This window comes from Phalacrocorax aristotelis, chromosome 1, assembly GCF_949628215.1.
Source record: "Phalacrocorax aristotelis chromosome 1, bGulAri2.1, whole genome shotgun sequence".
In the NCBI taxonomy this organism is placed as follows: domain Eukaryota; kingdom Metazoa; phylum Chordata; class Aves; order Suliformes; family Phalacrocoracidae; genus Phalacrocorax; species Phalacrocorax aristotelis.
This window is the reverse complement of record NC_134276.1, coordinates 121,243,553-121,265,182: the sequence shown is the minus strand read 5'-3', so window position 1 is coordinate 121,265,182 and position 21,630 is coordinate 121,243,553. Positions and strand designations below refer to the sequence as shown.

The 21,630-nt window shown below is 37.5% G+C and overlaps 1 protein-coding gene across 1 annotated transcript in view; it reads left to right on the top strand.

Annotated features, from left to right (window-relative positions):
• The window catches only part of NECTIN3 (nectin cell adhesion molecule 3), a 74,321-nt gene extending 56,753 nt beyond the window's left edge, over positions 1 to 17,568 (top strand). Inside the window, exons 6-9 of the mRNA XM_075103975.1 lie at positions 287 to 425; positions 1,755 to 1,836; positions 13,936 to 13,998; positions 14,543 to 17,568. Coding sequence (XP_074960076.1) covers positions 287 to 425; positions 1,755 to 1,836; positions 13,936 to 13,998; positions 14,543 to 14,719 — 461 coding nt within the window. The 3' untranslated portion in view covers positions 14,720 to 17,568. The remainder of the gene's footprint in view (positions 1 to 286; positions 426 to 1,754; positions 1,837 to 13,935; positions 13,999 to 14,542) is intronic.
• Positions 17,569 to 21,630: the final 4,062 nt, after the last annotated feature.

The window sequence follows — 21,630 nt, the reverse complement described above, 5'->3', positions numbered from 1 at the left end:
AACTTCATCTTGCCTTGAAATCAAATAAAAGCATGCAGCTAGTATTTATTAAAAGTGGGCAATGAAATTTTTGAAACTGTATTAATGATTCATGAGTTCTCTCAATCCAACCAGTTTTTTAATTGGGTGACCGGAGTCAAGACTGCAAGAGAGCTAGTGCAGGACAAGGCTTTCTGTTTGGTCACAGAAGGAAGAGGTGTTTCTTAGAACAATGCTGAAATAGCTTATCTGAGTATTGAAAGTATGTGAACTTCTTAAAGATGTAACCTGTGCTATCACATTGCAGATGTGCCATTTAAGCAGACATCTTCTGTTGCTGTAGCAGGGGCTGTGATTGGAGCAGTCCTTGCTCTTTTTATCATTACCATCTTTGTGACGGTGCTGCTGACCCCAAGGAAAAAAAGGCCATCTTATCTTGACAAAGTGTGAGTATGCGTTGGATTTTTTTTCTTTAACTGAAAGCAATATGCAGAAAGCATTTGGTCTACATAGGAATTTAAATGTATGAGTTTCCTTAGCAGCTGTTCAGCTGTCATAATTTCAGGGCTGTATTTTCAGAGTAGACAAATGTAAATCACTTGCATTTCTGAAAAAGAAATGAGGAAGCTAAGAATGACTTCAGAGATAATAAAAATAACTTCTAGAGAGATAAAAAATTATAAGAAAAATACTCGTCGATTGAACTGGAGGGCAGAGGAGAGGTCTGTCATGGCTGATGCTACAGATTACTAGTTTATCATAGTCCATATCGTAAACATGACAGCAAATGGACCATGCTCTGCAGAAGTGGAAGTCCACTAAGATTTATCCTAATTTGTGAAGTGAAGCAGGCCCCCACGGACATGTGTGCTTAGAAATGACTGGCTTAGTGTGCTTTCTGGAATGTTGATGATTTCTTCAATATGGTAAAACAAAAGCCTGAAAAGATTTTTGTCAGTTACAGTGGATGATGTCTAGACCCTGTTTGGAACATACATAAAAAGTGACAGTGGCCTTGAATATCTGTAAATATGAGTTACTTTGCTTGTGCTATATACAGTTAACACTTATGCTGAATGAAAAATGAAAATGTCTCTTGTGTCTGTATATCTTAATGAGGAGTAGAATAAAATAATTTCTAGCATTTAGCATAAAATAAGTTTCAGCATTTGAATCTCTTGAGCTAGCAAGATGAATCAAGTGTTTTCTTACAACTGAGTGATTTCTAACATGGCTAGAAATAGTTTTCTTGTTTATTTCTCTTAAATTCTGTAGCTGAAGCATATTTATATGAATAGTCTTAAACACCTCATTTTTTTTATAACCATTTGCTTTCACTCAGAAAGCTACTGTGGGGAAGTTTTGCATGTAATGATTGTAAGGCTTTCTTGAAGGCCTTTCAAAGAAAGGCTGCGGTAGTAAATGATACTCAAGCTGTATCTCATAACCTAGAAATCATCATAGATACCAGTAGTCCCTAATCCTGCTTAGTTGGAGGATGTGGGGGGGTAGGGAGTTCAGTCTACTTAACACCTTATAGGGTAAATAACAAATTACAGGTGGTGCTTTTCTGCAGAGTATGGAGCTTGAATTATTGCCAGTGCTGTGTGTTAACATTACAATATTCTACATACGTGTCATTGCTGACTGAAAGGTATGTGTCCCTGGGAGTGAGTGTTGGATGATTTGGCAGCTAAAATAAATAATATCTAACTGACCATTCAGTTGAACTTGACAAACATGGCATGCCATGTTTCATTCTTTCTTTACTACAGGATTGATCTTCCACCCACTCATAAACCATCCTCATGTGAGGAGAGAGCATTCTCTGTACCACAGGAGGAAGCTATGTTTCAGGTGAGTAAGTGGTTAGAGATATATATATATCTTAATTGAGGTAGGAAGAGTGTTAACTTTCTTTTATTATGTTAATTTAGTCTGATTTTGCTTTCTTTGTAATGTATGAAGTTTTTCAACTTTTGATTCAGAACCAAGAGGTTTCCCTACATACGTGATAGGTTAATTTTATATCCTTGGTGTTAAAGCCATCCTTGAAGGTCAGGAAACTAGTAGATAGATCCTTTTTGTCTCTAATAGTGTTTGACAGACTCTGCTCCTCTTGAAATAGAAAAAGCTATAGTTTAAATTATGTGGTGATTAAGAGAACATACATAGCTTTATAAAGCAATCCTTCATATGGGGGAACAAATATACTTGGTAAATTTAGCAAGTGATTTCAGCAGCATCATCTTCCTTACTAGTTACAACTGCCATTCTTGTAAGCTGTTAAGGTATGAATGGTGGGGATATATTGGATTTTGGACTTCAGCGTGGCTGCCTTAGGGTTTTAATTCCCAGTGAAGATCACTAAATCACTTTTAGATGCTTGCAATTATTTAACTTGTAATCTTTTTTCTTGAATTTATCTGTATCAGCAATGAAAGACTCTGTACTAATTCTGTGATATGTAGCTGAATTTCTAGTATGCTTTCACAGGTAGCTTCCTGTAATTTCAAGTAATGCTGTCCAAACAAGACAGCAATAGACAGCTATGAAGTTCCTTACCAGCATTTAGTGTTTGTGTGAGCGGAGCCTGATATAACAGGATCATAGATCTGATATGCTGGAGAACTAATTCTAGCAAATGAGACAGTTAAAATAAGTGGGGAGGCAAGGAACGACAGGACTACCATTCTCAGCTACTGGATTGGGCTGCTTCTGAAACTCCAGGTGAATTAAGACGACTTCTTTTGCACTAGGCAACACAGAAGGGACCTGTTTATGGGAGACAGCTTCAGTTAACAGCACTGATGATTACACTTTGTAGAATAAACCAGTCTGTTCATGAAAACTATAGATCCTGACTATAGCCCCTAAAGTGTGGGGTTTTTTAGATATTAAATCAGTCAGCTGGATTTTCAGATTTCCGCTTACACTGAAGAAAACTTCAATCACCTATCAATAGTAGTGAGACTTAGATTGTAGTTGTTCTTAATGGGATTTTTGTTCAGTCTTCAGTACTTAATATAAATAATGCGATTCTAACCACTGATGTGCTGAATTATAAGACTGAGGTAATTTAGGCAATCATTTGTTCATTGGAAAAGCAGTATTTGTTATACTCTGGTGTATCTTTGCAGGTTTAAGGACCTCTAGAAGCCTTTTTTTTTAATAGAGGGATGCCCTAGGAAAAAAAAATCTTCACCCATCTTCAAAGATGGATTTTGATGGAGTAACGCTGAACATATTCTTCTATGTTTTCTTCATGTGATTGCTAGTTAGTAAAGCTCACCAAATATGAGTTGCCAATAAAAGCTTTCCTTTTTCTTATGGAAGTAATGCATTACAAATATCGTGCATTACAAATATTACACTGAATAATACTTGCTAATATTGTTGCTTAAAGAAGCAAGAAACTTTTCTGAGATCTATTGCTTCTTTTAGTAGCAGCCTGATGATAACATTATGAAGGTATAAAACACTTAGTTGGCGAAAAGCATAATAGATTCTTGTCTTCTGTTCTTGAAGGTGGTATAACACCTAAGATGACACAAAAGAAACAATGCTTTTCTGTGCTAACTATGGAGTAACTCTTACTTCTGTCACTAAGATACTCAACAAATGCATTATTGATGAAACATGCTTCTACTAATACATTCCCATGCTTTAATTACTATGGTAAAATATTATCTTGCTTACAGAATCAGAAGATATGGGCTATTTGATTTGTGCATCTGTAGTGCTGCTAGATGGCAAAATGATAACATACGGAAATACAATTATTTATCCTTTACAGGGCTACTCATAAAGTGTGCACCTTATTGTTTTCCTCTTCTGAACTCTGCTATCTTTTAAGTCTTTATTGGTTTTGCTTATGGTGGCTTCTGTCAGTGAATACTTAAGAACTAAGAAAAGCTGAAGCTGAATGTAGTCTTTGCAGAACATTTAATGAAATGTTTTACCAAAATATATTTTGTAAATAGAAAAGACCCTAAACAGACTGAGCTGAATACTCATTTCTCTCAAGCTGCAGAAATACAGCGAAGTTTTGTGAAGGGGAGGAGAGAGATATAGTTCTTTTTAAAACTAGATGTTAACTATGCTTTATTTAAAAATAATGGATGTTGGCGTGACACTGTCAGTGTACCTGTTCTTTTTCTCTTCTGAGGAACTCCAAAACTGAAAAGAACTGGAGCTGGAGGCTGAGTCTTCCTGGCTACTTAAAATCAACATAGAGTATATGTTATGCTTGAGGCAAGAGCTTATGCTTTATCTAATAGAAATACATGTCAAAATACTAGCTTAGGCCAAGAAGTGATTTGTTGCATTGTTTTGGTGTAATAAGCTACCGTCTGAATAGGTGTAAAGAGGTAAAAGAAACAAGTTAGCATCCTGTCACTGTGTCCTGTCCTGTTTGACTAGAAGTCTGAATTAGCCATGTAACTTTAGCAAAGCCTTCGACACTGTCTTCAGGAGTATCCCCCTAGAGAAGCTGGCGGCTCGTGGCTTGGACAGGTGTACTCTTCTCGGTAAAAAACTGGCTGGATGGCCGAGCCCAGAGAGTTGTAGTGAACAGACCTATATCCAGTTGGCGGCCGGTCATAAGCGGGGTTCCCCAGGGCTCAGAGTTAGGGCCACTCTTGTTTAGTATCTTTATCAATGATCGAGTGCACCCTCAGTAAGTTTGCAGATGACACCAAGTTGGGCAGGGAGTGTTCACGTGCTTGAGGGTGGGAAGGCTCTGCAGAGGGATCTGGACAGGCTGGATCAATGGGCTGAAGCCAACTGTATGAGGTTTAACAAGGCCAAGTGCCCAGGTCCTGCACTTGGGTCACAACAACCCCATGCAACGCTACAGGCCTGGAGAAGAGTGGCTGGAGAGCTGCCTGGCAGAGAGGACCTAGGCTTGTTGGTTGACAGCCAGCTGAACATTAGCCAGCAGTGTGCTCAGGCGGCCAAGGTGGCCAACAGCATCCTGGCTTGTATCAGGAATAGTGTGGCCAGCAGGAGTAGGGAGGTGATCGTCCCCCTGTACTTGGCACTGGTGAGGCCACACCTTGAACACTGTGTTCAGTTTTGGGCCCCTCAGTGCAAGAAAGCCATTGAGGTGCTGGAGTGTGTCCAGAGAAGGGCAGCAAAGCTGGTGAAGGGTCTAGAGAACAAGCCTTAGGAGGAGCGGCTGAGGGAACTGGGGTTGTTTAGCCTGGAGAAGAGGAGGCTGAGGGGAGACCTTATCGCTCTCTACAGCTACCTGAAAGGAGGTTGTAGTGAGGTGGGTGTTGGTCTCTTCTCCCAGGTCACTAGCAATAGAACGAGAGGAAACAGCTTCAAGCTGCATCGGGGAGGTTTAGATTGGATATTAGGAAAAATCCTTTTACAGAAAGAATGGTCAGGCACTGGAACAGGCTGCCCAGACAGGTGGTGGAGTCGCCATTCCTGGAAGCATTTAAAAACCGTGTAGACGTGGCACTTCAGGGCATGGTTTAGGAGACACGGTAGTGTTGGGTTGATGGTTGAACTTGGTCCTGGAGGTCTTCTCCAACCTTAATGATTCTTTGATTTATGTTCCAAATGCTGTTTAAACTGCATTGTGTAATCATAAATGAGACACAGGCTGGTGCACTTCTCTAGACATCCAGATGTAAGCTGGTTACACTGAAAAGAACTGCAGGTGAAGCATTGCTGTATTGCCAACAGCAATAGACCAAACTCAGTCTGAGTGGAAATGATAGGTTGCACAAAGGTGCAAAGTAAGGTTAAAGGAGAATTTACTTAAATGGTGTCTTCTGCATACTCACAGTAACTGAAGATTAAAAGTGGATTGATTAAATTTCAGCTAATTCTGAGTTGTTGTTACATCTATTGTGCAAATCTTTTAAGTCGTCTGTACAGTCAATGTTCACATCATACATGCACAGTATCTTTTTGGATCTTGTAATATATTCTAAATGCAACTGAATAAGCTGAAATTCTTCTGTTTGTCTCAGCAGTCAATATTTAACTAGGTTTTACCCATATCTGAGTAGATGGGTGTTAGTATTAAAATGAAGAGGGATGTTGTAGACATTGGGTAATACTGGGTGTAGCCAGTGTCTTTCAGTTACTCCCTGAGAATTGGAAGCCTCAAGTAGACTTCAGGTGTGTGTTAGTATTTACATGCAAATGTTAAATAACAAGCTACATGTATGTAATAGTAGTATGTAACTGAGTAATAAAAATTCTTTATACTGGTATTTGCAGAAACCAATTTATGTATTCATGTGAATTACTTAAGAATTTAGAAGAGGCAGTTCACTTATGCCCCTACAAGAATGAGTCAGAAGTCCAAAACATAGGAATATTAAGTGGAGCAAAGAAAAAATGGCAGTGTAAATAGTTATACTTACAGTGAAGACTGGGTTAATCTTTATCAACTTCTTTTAGCAACAAAGCTATTGCATTTGTATGGGTGGGGTTTTAAAAATAATTATTGTCATGGAAATAACATTCTGTTACTCAGAACTATTTTTTGCATGTAATGTGAAAGACCAGTGAGCAACCTGAAGGTTATGTTCTTTGAGAGAGGGACCTCTGCTTGGCAACTGAGTTTCAAGGTAAATCAAGAGGAACTTGAGCAACACAATTATTCCAGTGGCTTAAAGAGGGATTCCTTTGTTCCATAATACTTTTAAAAGGAGTGGGCGGGGGGGCACTAATTCAGGCAATCCTTTGACTCAATAGACTAAGTTTCACTATATTTCATAGAATATATTGCTAAGAAGCAAAACTTCTGTACTTCCCTAGAAACATCATTGAAATGGTCGGTCTTTGACATTGTGAAAGTACTGAAGCTATGTCTAGCTTGACAGGTGCTTATGAAGAAAAGAAGAAAAAAATGCTTTGTGTAATGCAGTGCATGAATGCTCAGAGTTCTTGAAACATCTGGAAATTAGTAGGGCTTTTTTGTAGCAACAGAAATAAAAGTAGAGAAGGGAAATAATTCTAGCCATGAGAAGACTGACTTTAGACTTCTAAGAACACCTCACATACTTAGCCAAGCAACCTGGCCAAACACTGAAGCTCTTCAATGTTAGTATTTGTTTTCCTATTCAAAGCAGAAAGGAAGATGGTGAAATTGTATAGTACAGTTAAAAGCATAGAACACCATTTACTGAATGATGATATTTCTGGATCAAATGTGAAAAGATCACCCACAGTACTCTTCTTAAGCTAGCATAATATTGATTCATTTATACATTATGGCTCTCTTGCACTCTTCTAGTTCTTTTCCTAATGGTCTTAATACAGACGGAATGTCTTTTCCTTGATGAAAAAGGAAGCATTATCATTATAATTTGTCTTAGACTGAAGAGCTGTTCAGGCATACAAGATTGAATGGAAGGAAGCACAAAATGTGCGTAGATAAACAAATCTATATTGATGAAGAATCTTAGAGGGGGAAAAAGCATTAACCAAACAAAGACTAGAATGAGGCACAAGTCTTATTAGTGGACGCTTTTATAATGGGATTTCTAAATTGGAAAGGATGTGGAAATGTAAGATGAAGATGTTGGTGAGATAATTGGTTTAGGCTTTTAAAGGACTGTTTGAGAAGGAGCATGTTTAGAGTAAAACTCAATATTTTTTATGAAAGTGCAAAATCAAACATTTTATTGTTAATATTTGTAATTATTAAATAACTATTTGTTAATAATATTTATTATTACCAAGCGTTAGGTCAGGCTGCCCAGGGAAGTGGTGGAGTCACCATTCCTGCAGGTGTTTAAAAGATGTATAGACATGGTGTTCAGGGACATTGGTTAGTGGGGGACTTGGCAGTGTTGGGTTAACTGTTGGACTCTATCTTAAAGGTCTCTTCCAACCTAAATGATTCTATGATTCTGTAAAATGTAAAGGTAAGGCAATGCAAAAAACTAAGTATCGAAGCACAAAATCCCAGATACGCTGCATGGAAACACTTTAGATAAGCACCAGTATTCTTTGACATAACCTGATGATTCTGGTTCTGTCATTTACTTGATCCATGGCAGTAAAAGGCTCAACTCCCTTTTCTAGCAAGGGTGTGTTTTTATGCCATGTGAAAGGATTTCCTTTGTGTCTAGTTTTAATTGAATAAATGAACCCACGGAAATTTCCTGTTCTGGTTTCCGGTGTTTGTCTGAATCATGTCTACATCACTGTTGATAGAAATTCTAGGGTAGGCAGATTTTTTTGGTTCACAGAACATTAGCCTTTGGTGATGTCAGGGGGGTTTGTCCCCACGTTTTGCCTCCTCGTGTGGTGAATTCATCCTCTTAGGTCAGGTAGGAAAGAACAATGTCTCCTGGTAAGCAGTAAATCACATAGTCTCAGAATTGATCTACAGATTTTATTTGAAGACTTGAGGAGCAAAAGCAGTATGAATTTAAAGGGGGGGCCAGGGGAACCTTTTAATGGAATTACAAGACAGAAGACATGACAAACAAAACTGAAAAATAAGCCTGTGAAAACAGTAGAAAAGAACTGTTGGAGGAGTGAGGAAAGTAGAAAACATTAGATGATTTTTTTAACTTGTTGCACAATGAATTTGCAGGTCCTGTTAAAAGTTAAGTAACTCAGAACTGCTTCAAAACTTGAATTAAATAACAAATGTGGAAAAGTATAAAGTGAAGGGGAAGGAGAAAGAATGAAACATTACTTGAGATTGGTGGGGTTTCTGCTGTAAGATGACCAGCAGCTTAGCTACTTTGTGTTGTTGCTACCACTGTGAGGCTGTTCAGAAAAGCAGGAATTACAGAACAAACAAATGTGCAATTGTGCAAAAGCTATTGCTGTAGCCTGTTGTGCTCCTATACTAAGTGTGGCATAGAGGGAAGAACTTAATTAGGAGTGGTGACACCACAGTGTAAGCTGTTTCCTAAGTCATAATTCTGAGATAGCATTGCTTGGTATGATTAAAAAATCAGGCCTCCTATAACTCAGGCAGTTGGTGATTAACTGCATGTTTGGAAGTAACCCATTTCAGTTACAAAGTTACTCCATCATAATGGTGACAAATTTAGGAAAGGAAGGGAGGTTTTGAATTTTCTATGTTAAGTAACTGACTTTATAATCAATATACTGTATAGGTCTGTCTTATCTAAAAGTTGTGGTGTTACATTAACTTTTTCAAAGTAACTGGTGCTCGTATGGAATTATTGTTGAAAGGTAGATTGATTTTTAGAAACAAGATTTTTATCCAAAATTTATGCCAGTATATCTGAAGTAGAACATTGATGTATCAGTGGTATGGTTGTGTAGTTCTGAAGGGCACTTGAGGTGTGAGGGGATGAGTGAGCTGACAGGTAGAACTGGGCAAATTGAGTTTAATAAGGTGTTTCTTACCTAAGCAAACAGAAATCAAAGTGTTATTTCTGAAATGTTTGTGAGAATTGGCTCTTGATAATTTCATAAATCTATTAATCTGCTATAGTATTAGTTCCATACATGCAAATCTCTCTTTACAGGGCAGATGTAACCAGTAGCTGTTTTCAGACATAGCATTTAATATTTAGGGAAAGATTTGTTTCTCTTGAATGAGGCTTTAAACTAAACTCTTATTTATTCCAACTTTTTTTGGTTACTGAACAGGAGGGATGAAAAAATTCCTAGTCTGTAATGACTCATTTGTCTAAAGGTCTAGAATGGGATGGCTAGTTATAGTTGTTCTTCTGTTTTGTCCCCACAGTGTAATTAGGCACTAGTGTAATGGTGAAGTTATTGAGTTTGCGTTATTTTTAGTGAAGTGTTACTTTCCAGAAAGATTTGGATAACAGGTAAAATGGTTAGGGTGAAAACTGGCCCCTCTGACAGTGAGCTCACTCTATTGTAGGAATTCTTTCTACTCATGAGGAAGTGTTTTTAGTTGTGCTAAATCTTCTCTGGAAAAAATACCTTTATTTGCAGAGATGCAAATGTATAGTTGCAGTACAGTGTTTTCTTTTTGAAAAACTAAGGTTAAGAAGAAAAAAAAGTACAACACTTAGATATCCTCTACTGCTTTTGATAGACTTTAAAGCATAAGTGCCTAACAAAGAAGTGAGTTCCTTGGGATTTGAAAGTATGCATTCAGGTACACTCTCTAACACGTGTAGCGTATTTATTAGATGGAGCCCAGAAAAAGGGCAAGGAAGCATTTCTTTTCCTGAAACGGGTAGAGCTTTGTCTCCCAGATATAATCAAATTAGAGGTAAGTATATAAACATACACAAAATTACAAGTTGCCTTTTAATTAATGGTTTGTAAGTATGTTAATTGAGTTTTAGTTTAACTGTGTGGTCTGTTTGGAAAGTTCTTGTATTGCCTGTGCTCTGCTGTAGTTTTGTGCTTTGGTTATTTGTTTAGAGGAAAATCAGGGAGTTCCAGGCCTGGGCTCTTCTGCTAAGTCCAAATTCTAATTTATTTTGCATGTTCAAGATGTGTATATAAACTGATCAGTGATCTAACTACTAATTGCATGGAAATATCCAGCAATTTCATGTATGTGGGCAGGTGTTGAAAATTATGACCTATTTGACTTAAGTAGTGAAGAAAAGATTATATCCAACTATTTCTGGTCTGAGTAGGTTTATTATGAACTTTACACTGTGTGTGTATTCTGTTCTGATATGAACCCTGTTAGAGAAGTGAACTTTTTGATGTGATGGTTAGCCTTGATCAATGATTTTTCTTCATGCTGTTGCTCTTAATGCAGTGCAATAGCCCTCTCTTTTTGGAGGTAGAGGCACCATATGTTCATCTGCTCTGTCTTCCATTTTGTCATATAATCTTAATTTTAAGATCGTCTGTTCTGCTTGACCATAAAGCTCCGCCTTTCAAGTCATCACACTGATATCTCAGACCCGTGACTGCATAACCTCAAGGTACAGGTTTGTTGCTTTTAGGTATACCTGAGCCTGTTGTCTTCAGCTGGTGTAATGTAATTTCAGCTTTTTTGCCTACTTGGTCGTCTTGAGGTTGCTGATGGCAAAACAATGGTCAAGCTGTGAAACTGGGTAATGATGACTGGAGCTAAAACAAGCAATACTAAGCGGCAGAGTTGTCTGTCTGAATAGATCCGATACCTAGTCATTGAAGGCTCCCTATACTTGACCCAGATACCCTTAGATGTATGTTACTATAAAGGCAACTTATTTTTCTTACTTTTTTTACACAGCAAAAACAGGAATCACTTGTTTTCCAGGAGTTTTGCTATATTTTCCAAAACAATCCCAGAGGTTGGTGGAGGATTGATTCTTTGAGAAAGATGATTGAGGGAGGAGCATGGATTGGAGGTTTTGAGCTTTTAGTTGAGGGGGAAACAACTTCTTCATTGAGAAGTGCTGCTAATGAATCAATAGTCAAGCAATAGAAGTCCCAAGATCCTGCTAGGGTGAGACCTGAGCAAAATCTAGATGGTTTTTGTAGATGTTTTTTGTCTCCTGTTGGGTCAGTGTGGTGAATTGCTCAGATAAACATCTATTCTTGTTATCCAGCAGCTGCTGAATTTAGCAGTAGTCTGTCTTTTGAGATTGGACCAAATTTCGATTTCAAGCACTGAGAATATCAGAAGGTGTGCAGGGCACTTCAGCTATGTTTATCATGATCTGTATGTGAGTAATGTGTCACGGTCAATGTGGACATGACCAATGACTGAAGGAAGCAATTGGCCATTCTGAAAGAAATATTGAAGGACATGCTGGTTTTCCTACCAAGTGAAGGACCGTTTCAAAGAACAGAAAACTACTTGCTCTGCCTAAGACCAGAAAAAAAAACAACAAAGCAGAACAAACAAACAAAAAACACCACAAAAACTAACCAAACAAACTTATTTGCGGAAGTGAAATTTCTGTGCTAGATATTAGAAAGGCTTGCTAATAGAACAGAGAAGGTATTAGATTGCCTGGGAAAATTATTTGTGGTCCAAGCTGCTTTTGAATGGTATCTCCAAACATACCAACGTCTTGCCTGAACAACGGGTGATTCTACATCAACCAAATGTCTGGGTAAACTCTGGCAGAAGTTCCTTTCTGCCATGTTTATCTAGCTTGATTCCAAGAGCACAGTAAGTGTGCTGATTTAGATGCCAGTAGAGCTAGTTTTCTAACGACAGAATATAGGAAGAAATGTTACTTCCTGTATCTGGGCATGTTAAACATATATTGTTAAGTATAAATAAGCTACATGTAGCTCACTTTTCTTCAGGTGTACACAATGGGCAAGACTTCCATTTGTTATTATTTCTTAAAGCTAGATGATGTCAGCCTAGCTGGTTATGAAGCGTTTGTGTACTTGAATATGGTTTTGGTTGCCATTAGTATGTAAACTGTGTACTAAATAAGCCACAACTATGTTCTCCTTACAGAGTACTAGAATGACCAACTGTTCCAGAAGTAATATACTTGACTAGCTAGAGAAGCTTTCTAAGATACTATTTTCTATCTAGAAGTTATGTGTCTTCAGTCTTTAACCCCTATATATACTAATGGACAGGAGTAACATCTGCATTATATACGTTTTTCATGTATTTGTAATTTTATTGGTACATGTTTGCGCGCTCAAATTAAGGGCTAATGTGAGCACTTCTGTCGGGCCAAAGCATAGTCACACTGCTGGGAATGTCGGTGTTTGCTACATGTGTTCAGGCTCAATGTATTAGCTCATAAAGCTGTCACAGAGCCCCGGTACATATGGAAACAGTCTTGTTAGGAAATATAACGGGTATGGGTAGGCCAGTGAGCAATGACCATCTGCTACCTGAGAACCTCTCTTTTTGTTTGTTACTGTATGGGGTGCTAATGAGTTTTGAAATCCAGTGTTAAGCATTCTGTAAAACTATATTGATCATGATGGGACTGTTCTTTGGGGACCAACAAAGGGCAAATAGCTGCAGAATGAAGTGACTTTCTAAGACTACTTTTGTAAGTAGGAGAGGGAATTGGGTAGCAGGACCCAGCCGAATAAGCTGGTTTTTTTCCTATTCTAGCATAGCTAATGTGCAAAGGACTAATGAGCTGAATGAATCAAGCAGTGGACTCGTATTTGAATTGCAGAACTTACTGCTGTATATGGCTATGTTTTTATTAGCAAGCCATGATGAACAGTAGAAGACCTACAGTTGACATTGAGATTTTAGGGAGTTCATGCAATACATATTTGGGGGGGGTGTATTTGCTTGCTGTTAGCTCTTGGCTTATCCTGTGAATACAATGCTAATGAGCTCCTGATGTACATCTATCTATCAGGCCTTGCTAGACCTCTGAAATAATGTTTTGGAGAAATGTACCTAGAGAAACAGGCATTAGGCCTCGCTGAAGAAGTTAATAGTAAAATGTCTAGGCAGTGTGGACTGTCAGTTGGAAAATCAGTCAGCAAAACAAACTTTTCTAGACAAGTTGTAAATAATGAGTTTAATTTTACTGAAAAGCACTTTCTTTGTTTTAGGCGATCTCATTAGAAGCTTTTCATTTTTGGTAGGAAATACTTTGATTAATTTTATCAAATTAGGAAACAAACATGTACTCCCTTCTACTCTCAGTAGTGTACAATTAAATTCCTTTTCAGTTAAATACTTCTGTGCAATATCAGACTCAGCATTTATCCATATGATGCCTGTATATTGTACAACTCATTTTGGGTTTTACTTTGCTTTTAACCCGTGACTTATCTAAAATCAATGTCATGTTAAAATAAAAAAAAGCATTTAATCTTTCTCAAACATGCTTATGCTTAAATAAAAAAGTCAAAATTAAAAATGTGTAAATAACACTTCCTAAATTGACAATAGCATCTATTTTTTTCCACCAGAGATTAGCTTGCAATAATTATTCTAAATGGTAGTCAGTTAAGACACTTCACAAGACAGAGTGTATTTTTGATGACTAGCATTTTTGGATAAACCAAACCTGTTCTGCAGTGTTGAATTTTGACTTGTTTCCACTGTAACTTTTCTTCTTTCAGAAAGAACATTTTGCTTTGCAAAACCAGTACAGAGAGAAAGATGCTGGAAACTTGGAGCATATGGTAAAATAATATGGCTTGAATTCCTGACTGAAGCTTGGATTTCATCTTGTTCCTTAAAATAAGCTTATAATGAAGTTTTTCATGAAGAGCAAATACGTGTCCATCCTAGTCAATAACTGTTGGATGTGTGGGTTTGCTATCCATGAAGTGGAAAGAGTCAACATCACTTTAATATTCTATATTTCCTAGGTAGTTTTGCTGACTAATTTAAATACATAAACACTGGAGCTTTGAAGTTCTAGTTGAATAAAATAACAAAGCACAGGAGTGCTGACAGAATTCTTCATAGTTTGTTTGCTTTTTAGATTTATTCATTCTTAAATCTAACTTCCTTTGAAACAAAAGTTTGAGGTTAACTCTGAGTAGTTACTAAAACTTTTGTCATATATCTGTTAGTGATTAGAATTTTTAGGTTCATGTTTCTTGATTCAGAGTACTGTTTTGGAGATCGTGCACCTTTTATTTTGCTTAAAGCTTTAACAAGAATGGGAATTAGATGTTCTGTCATGAATTATGAAATTTATTACTTCTTGTGTGTGTTTAGAAAGCTGTGAATGGAAGGCAGCCTACTTGCGAGGCTGAAGAGCCACAGGAACAAGAAGGTCTTCATGGAATGCATCCTGTTTATCAGCAAACATACTACAAAAATTGGAGCAGCGGATACCCACAAAACTCAGGACCTGGAAGAGTCTACATCAATCCAAGGGAGCATTATGTATAATTCTGTACCCAGATGTCTGAACTTGTAAAATACATGGATTTTAATACCGGTATAACCAATGTGTCTTGTAGGCTTTCATCTCTAAAATAATTGGTCTTCTCCTGTAGGAAGAATTTGCATGGAGGATTTTATGGAGAATTTTATATAGGTAGACCCTATGGAATTTGAGATTTAACTTGCTTCTAGTCTTTTGGTATGTATTTGCTCTTGTAGTTATATCAACCTGCCAAAAGAGGAAAGCGATTTAGCTGTATTAACCTCCATAGTCATAAGATGTACGAATTAGATTAATTGGTTGACACATGCCAAAATGTAGTTAAGGTGTTTCCCTGGTTATTTCTGGGAGCATTCTCTCCCTGAATGGATATTTTACAGTAACCTTCTCTGTGTAAAAGTGAGTAAATGTGAGCAAGACAACTGAATCCCTGGTGGCTTGTGCAGTCTCAGGCTGAGAGTCGGTTTTTTGTGTCTTAGAAAGCTTGGGATAATTATCATTTTGCCTGACCTTAGCTATTGATTTCTCAACTAGCTCTACCTCTCCAAGTCAAATGAGCAACTAGACTACCTCTCAAATACTGACTTGCTGTTTCATAATGTATTTTGTGTCCTTCCACCTTTGTAAAAGTGAAGCAATTTCCTTATATCAGAAACGTTTTGTTTTATATTGATCCTGGCTGTCAGTTGATGTACTCGCTGGTTGTAGTTTCACAGTAGATATGTATGAAACTTAATTGCAGGAAGTAGGTGACTGGACAGACAAAACTTCCTGAAAGTGTCTTATGTGTAGCTGCATCTTACCTACAAATTGCTATTTAGCCATTTTTCCAAGTATGACTCCCATGTTAAGTGTTGCATAGTTTATATTGCTTTGGTAATAAATACACAGTAAATACATTTCATGTTCTTTGCTTTCTTCTCAGTTTGCAGTAAAACTGCCTATGATGTGTTCTTATATCTTAGTAAGAAAAGGAAACTTCAGTAGACTTCAAGTGGTTTTCAGCACTGTCCTTTAATCTTAACCGGTAGTGTGAAGTAACTGGAGAACGTCCTGATGTTACCAGTGCTAACAGTACTCCATATGAAGTTTTACAAGTATGGGCTAATGGTTGAAAAATGTGCTGAGGATCTTTTTAGAAAAATAAGGTTTCCTTTGGAGTAAAAAAGTAAGTATTTAGCAATAAAAAAAATTTGTATATAATGTATTAGTGCTGAAATGAGCTCACAGGACAATCTTAAAATACTTTAGGACAGAAGGAGATAAGACACTGACTAAAATTTGCTGGAGAAACTTACAGTTTATGTGCATTCTGTACACCTAAGTACAGAGTAATGATTTTCAATCAGATGACCGTAATACAAAGTGTTGAGAAGAATGGCTGTGTCATACTGAAATAGCTATTGGTACAGAATTAAACTTTGCTTCTGTGATATTAGTGTTTTCTCTGCAGATGATTGGATTTTTCATAGAGAAGGGTCATAGTTGTAGAAGCAATGGAATTGAAAGCTAGTCAAGTGTGCTGCAGGCAGGATGCTGTTAGAAAACCTGTATTGAACCTGCATTCATCTCCATCGTAGTAAAAATTAGAGATCCCTATCCACATTAGGGCTAGGTAAATATTTCTAGTTTGCTACAAGTAGCAGCTAGATGATTATGTCTTAGGTGCCCATGTTCTGGGCACTGTACAAGTAAATATTAACTGTTCTCTTGCCGAGCAACTCTGTTACATTAATGTGGATGAAGTTGACAGCAGAAGGAACGGTAAAGAAAAAGGTTGGAGAGAACCTGTTTCTTTGGAGCTTTCTTTGAACCACTGTCAGCTTGCTTTTCCCTTAGGGGCTGAGCACATTCATGTAAAATCAGCAACTGTTTTCTACTTTAAAGCCTCCTCCTGCTGTATTTGAGACCTAAAGAAGGGCTTGTGTGCCCCAAAAATATATTTTCTAATGTCAGTTTAAGCAGCTACCTCTCGGCACAAGCATTGCCTCACCTATCCTTACATTACTGCACCTGCAGAAAACATCTGCTGCCAGAACATGAAAAGAGAACAGTGTCTTGACCAAATTTTAAAGGAAATAGAATGGCAGATCATTGAGGTGAATTACACTGCCTGAGATAATTTGATCGATATCACTGAGCAAAACTTCATACAAAAAATATTTGGATGTACGTTATATGGTGGCTCTAAACAGTGCTATTGTGATAATGCTTCCACTACATTCATTAGTACAATGTGATATTGAGCAGGTGATCATTTCCATTCTCTATTATGTTGGCAGATTGATGTAAAAATCAATTATTTTGGGCTCAGACCTCTTCTGCTTTTTATTCTTGTTTGCAGGTACATTTTTGTTTGAGGAGTTGAAACGTTGGGGGAAGGAAGGATGCCATTAATAAAGCTGTAACTGCTCTTTTGAATTTGTAAAAACAGCTTAAAGAAAAAATGTAGTCCACCTGCGTTGCCCAAGTTATGTATCAACAACCTACAGAAAGCTTGAATTACAAACTACCCATCAGCACCTAGTTGTCCCTAAAGTCATTAGGGAAATAGTGTGGTGTGTTTATTACCTGTGAGAAATGGTTTCTTTGTCATCTGTTCAGGGACCTTTGTGTTTGTTTTTTTGAAATGTTGCTTGTAGTCTTAGGTGTGCTGGATTTTGGGGGAGGTGATTTGGCATAGAATGCTCTGAAGAGAACAGAAATGTCCAGTGATTAGGATTTCGCACAGAAAGGATTGCACATATAGAAGTTTGATCTGCCTTTTTAAGATGTAGAAAATGTCCTTTATTTTTGTACATTCTCAAATGTTTGTATTTTGATTTGAATAAAAACATTCAAAATGGAAACTTTTTATATGTTGTTTAGATTTAAGATTGCTTAAGGTATGGAAAATGTATCTACCTTCTTGGTGATATGCTTCTTCCCCTCTGATTTTATATGCAGAGCATGTGGGGTTTTTGCTAAGAGTACCACTTCTGAATATCTGTGCTGTTGGATGCTGAAATGAGATATCCTTCCAACATTTGTTGGAAGAGGGCATATTAGTACTTCATGAAAAGTAATATAGTATACAAGTACTGTGTAGCATATAGTGAACATCCAGCACTTAGGTAAACTGAACACCCAAAATCACTCTTGAGGCAGGTAGGAATGGAGGGGAAGAGTAGTAATTCACATATGTAAATTGTCCTCTGCTCAAGTATCTTTAAATTCTACAAGCTAGTCTAAATTATATAAAGTATAAGTTTTTGTTTGGCGTATGTCCAAACTGTTTGTGGATGTAATACAAAGGAAAACTAAGAAATGTACTAACTAAAAGAAGGGAAATGCTTAACAAGAGATTGTTAAAGGACTACTGCTCTTAGGCCACAAAATGATCTAACATATTGGGTATCCAGCTCAAGGAAAGACAGATAGAAAGGTGTGATAATTCATGAAGAGTGGGGGGAAGGTTTTCACCTTCAGAGTTCTTAACTTTAGCTGCTTTCTGGCAGTGTTAATGCTATTTCCTTCTTTGAGTGATACAAATCCGGGTGCAGAATGCTGCATTGTTGTATAGAAAAGTGCTTAAAATATAGCATAGTAACTTCTTTGATGCCACAGACCTGAAATTACTCTATATCTGAACCACTGTGGTGTTTGAAGGCTCTGCATGTGAGTGCTGTAGTAACAGGGCAGATGAAATTCTTTTGACAATTTAGATCACTTCAGAGATTACTGTCTGGGAGAGCTAAAGCTCCAGACTAAAAAAAAAAAAAAGGCCTTAGTAGTTCTTAACAACCACACAGTTGCGGAATGTGGCCTGGGGTGTTTTGTCCACTTGTGGTGTCCAGAGTATTGGAAGACCAGGTTTGGCTTTTGGAAACACATTTCTTTCCAATAGCAACGCTAATGCTTCATTGCTGTTTACACATAGAACACATCTTACCAATGTCATCAGAAGTTTGAGATTAAGCAAGCTTAGTGGTGTTTCAATGCTATGTTTCCTGATTTTATGCAGCTGGTCATGTAGATCTTTGGAATACTGGGGAAACTTAGAACCTGCTTGGTGTGGAAAGACATAAATTACCTCGCCAGTTGTTGTGAAGGTGATTAAAGATAGTTAAGTTCTAATGAAGTACTAAAGAAATATGTAAAAGTCATGGTAAACTGGTATGGTGGTGACAGCTAGTAAAAAGCAAAAGTTCAAGAGTGGTTGACTCTCAGCAGGATAAGACACAATACAGTTTTTGGTTGATTACCCTATGGAGGTTAATGGCTTAGAAAATTCAGTGGTGTTAAAACCTACCAACCTTTTTTTTCCTTTTTGTGTAACTGAGATTATGTATTTTGAGAATATTTGTAAGCAGTGAAAAATTGCTAAGCAGGAATTACTTCAGTAAGAAACCAGTCCGTGAAAGGACCTAATTGTAGAGAGTGCTGTCTATAAGAACTTAGGCTCTTGAAGTTTAGGCAACTTCTAGCTTATGCTATTCAGTTGTCTGCTTCTGGTCTCACCAGCAGCTTTAAAAAGTAGAGGTCTGTGATCTGATCCTTGGCCAAAAATGGGACTTGTAAGGGAGCCAACCTGTCAAAGTACTAATAAATCTGAGTTCCTTTCTGACAGAAAGTAAAGATTTGATGTTTCTATATTTATTGAGAAGTATGGCATTGTTATTGGTAGTTAGCTTAATGCCTTGTGAATGAAAATGCACAAAAGAGATTGTGAATCATAGTAATAATTATTCAAACAATGTGAAACCCACGTAGAGATGTGTTAGGCCTTCTAATCTGCACTAACAATCCCCCTGTGCAGCTTTTCCTAGTCTTGTTTTGTGATCTTACTTGAGTTGATTTTATGCTGTATCTAAATCCTTCAGTTGTCAGTAGAAAATAAATTCTACTTAGGATCCTACAAGTCAAGCTGTGATTCTTCTACCCTTTGTGACTAGCAATCAAGACTGTACAATTGCGGTTTATCTCTCTATTTTGAGCCCAAATTGGAGACAAAGTAGACTACAGCTTGCTCACCAGCTTAGATGAATTTGAATTTACTGTGCAGGGCTACATACAGAATGCATAGAGTATGCCAAACATATTAAAAAGTCATTTTACTTTGAGTTTAGCCGCAGATTTGTTATACTCCAACTTGAAATGTACTCTTCCACTGAGATAAATTAAAATTATCTGACACAGATTTCTGGGGAAATAACTTTTAAAATGCTGGTTGCCAGAGGAAGAAGACTAAATATTTGCTGTTGCACCACACCTGAATTTGTTCCTGTTCTAGTAAAACCTTACTTTAGTGGGTTCTGAGTTTTTATGATGCCTGTGACCATGTATCAGATACTCATACTGCTCTTAATGTAACATGATAATGTAGATGTCTGGCTAAGTTCTCATCTTCCACTTTTGCCTCTGGTTGCAATCCAGTGCCGTGTGACTTAGGTCTAAATGCTGGGAAGTAACTTCATTTTTGCATCTGTATGAAAATAATAATCTGGCTCTATCCCTTAAGGATTGTAAGCAAAGCGTTAAGAGATACTATAAAGAATTCAACTATCTTTTTTTTTTAACTTGTCCTTTTCCCAATGTTCAATTTTATTTGTTTATTACTGTCTTGGATCTCTGAAATCTTATTCCTAGCCGTCTTGCTGCATTAGGTTCTGTCTCTAGGGATTGTGTGTCTGCAGTTTCAGTCTTCCTGACACTTCATCTTGCCTGTCCTATTAAGAAGTTTCTTATAGCTCTCTGTATGACTTGAGGTATTCTGTGCCTGAACAGCTCCTTAGCTGACAGCAAAATATTTGGGGCCAGTATTTGTTTACACCATTCAGCTCATAGCAGACTTGAGGAAGTGAAGTTTTTCATGCTGACTGATGGCTACATGCAGTACTAGATCATGTGCACTGCAGCAGTGTATCAACAAAAGTTGCTTCAGTCTTACTGCTTGCCTGCTGGCTGGTCAGGGGAGGACAGACACCTGTTAAAAGATTAAGCATGCTCTCTCCTCTGACACCATTGCATATTGTATTCGTAAGAAAAAAGAGTCCACAGATCTATAAACTTTTTCTGAACTGCTGTAATAATTTTGGAATAATTACTTTTAGGTACTCTTTGTGACAAAAGCTGAATTCCTTGTCAAGTATGGTAGATGAAAACACAGAGCAGTTGGATTTCTGTCTTCTGTTTGACTAAATTGGCTCTTTCAAGACCAGACTTCAGCTACTGATGTGACTGCTCCTATTAAGCATAAAAAGTGAAGCTGCCTGAGTTTAATCCCACAACTAGCAAAGTTCTTTCCTTTGACGTGAATTGAGAGGCAAGAGAGAAATTGCTATGGGCAAATAAAATGCCTTTGTATTGATCCAGGTTGCTTTAAAATCCAGATTGACTGGATAGCATGACAAAATATCTTGACCTCGTGACTGTTGAAATGAGCTCTTTGCCTCTAGCATAATAGTGTTACTGATCAACAAAAAAAGTAGTATGCTCTGCCGAAGCAGTGACTGACTTTTCAGTTTTCTGAAACCACTTGAAATATATCAAAGGTGACAACTGTCTAGAAAGCTCCTCAGTTTCTGATGCGTCCTAATAGCAGGAGGAATCTGGTTGGTTCAGATGTTGATGCTACTTAGCTGAATGTTGTAGGGTATTGTAGGGTATCCAGAAGCCACAGTTTTGAGACAAAGTGAGAGATTGAGGCTTGTCACTTTCAAATGTGTTACTATGAAATCACATCCAAGTTTCACCATCTGTTTAACTTTGGATCTGTATACAGATTAAATGGCTGCGTAGCTGTCCCCTCGTCCATCAAAAGATTCATCGAGAAAGCCGAAGATAACTGAATTTCTAGTGTCACTGATCAGGCTTGAGTGCATGATTTGCACAGCAAGTGTAATTGGCCCCATGGATATCTATGTGAAATAAAATG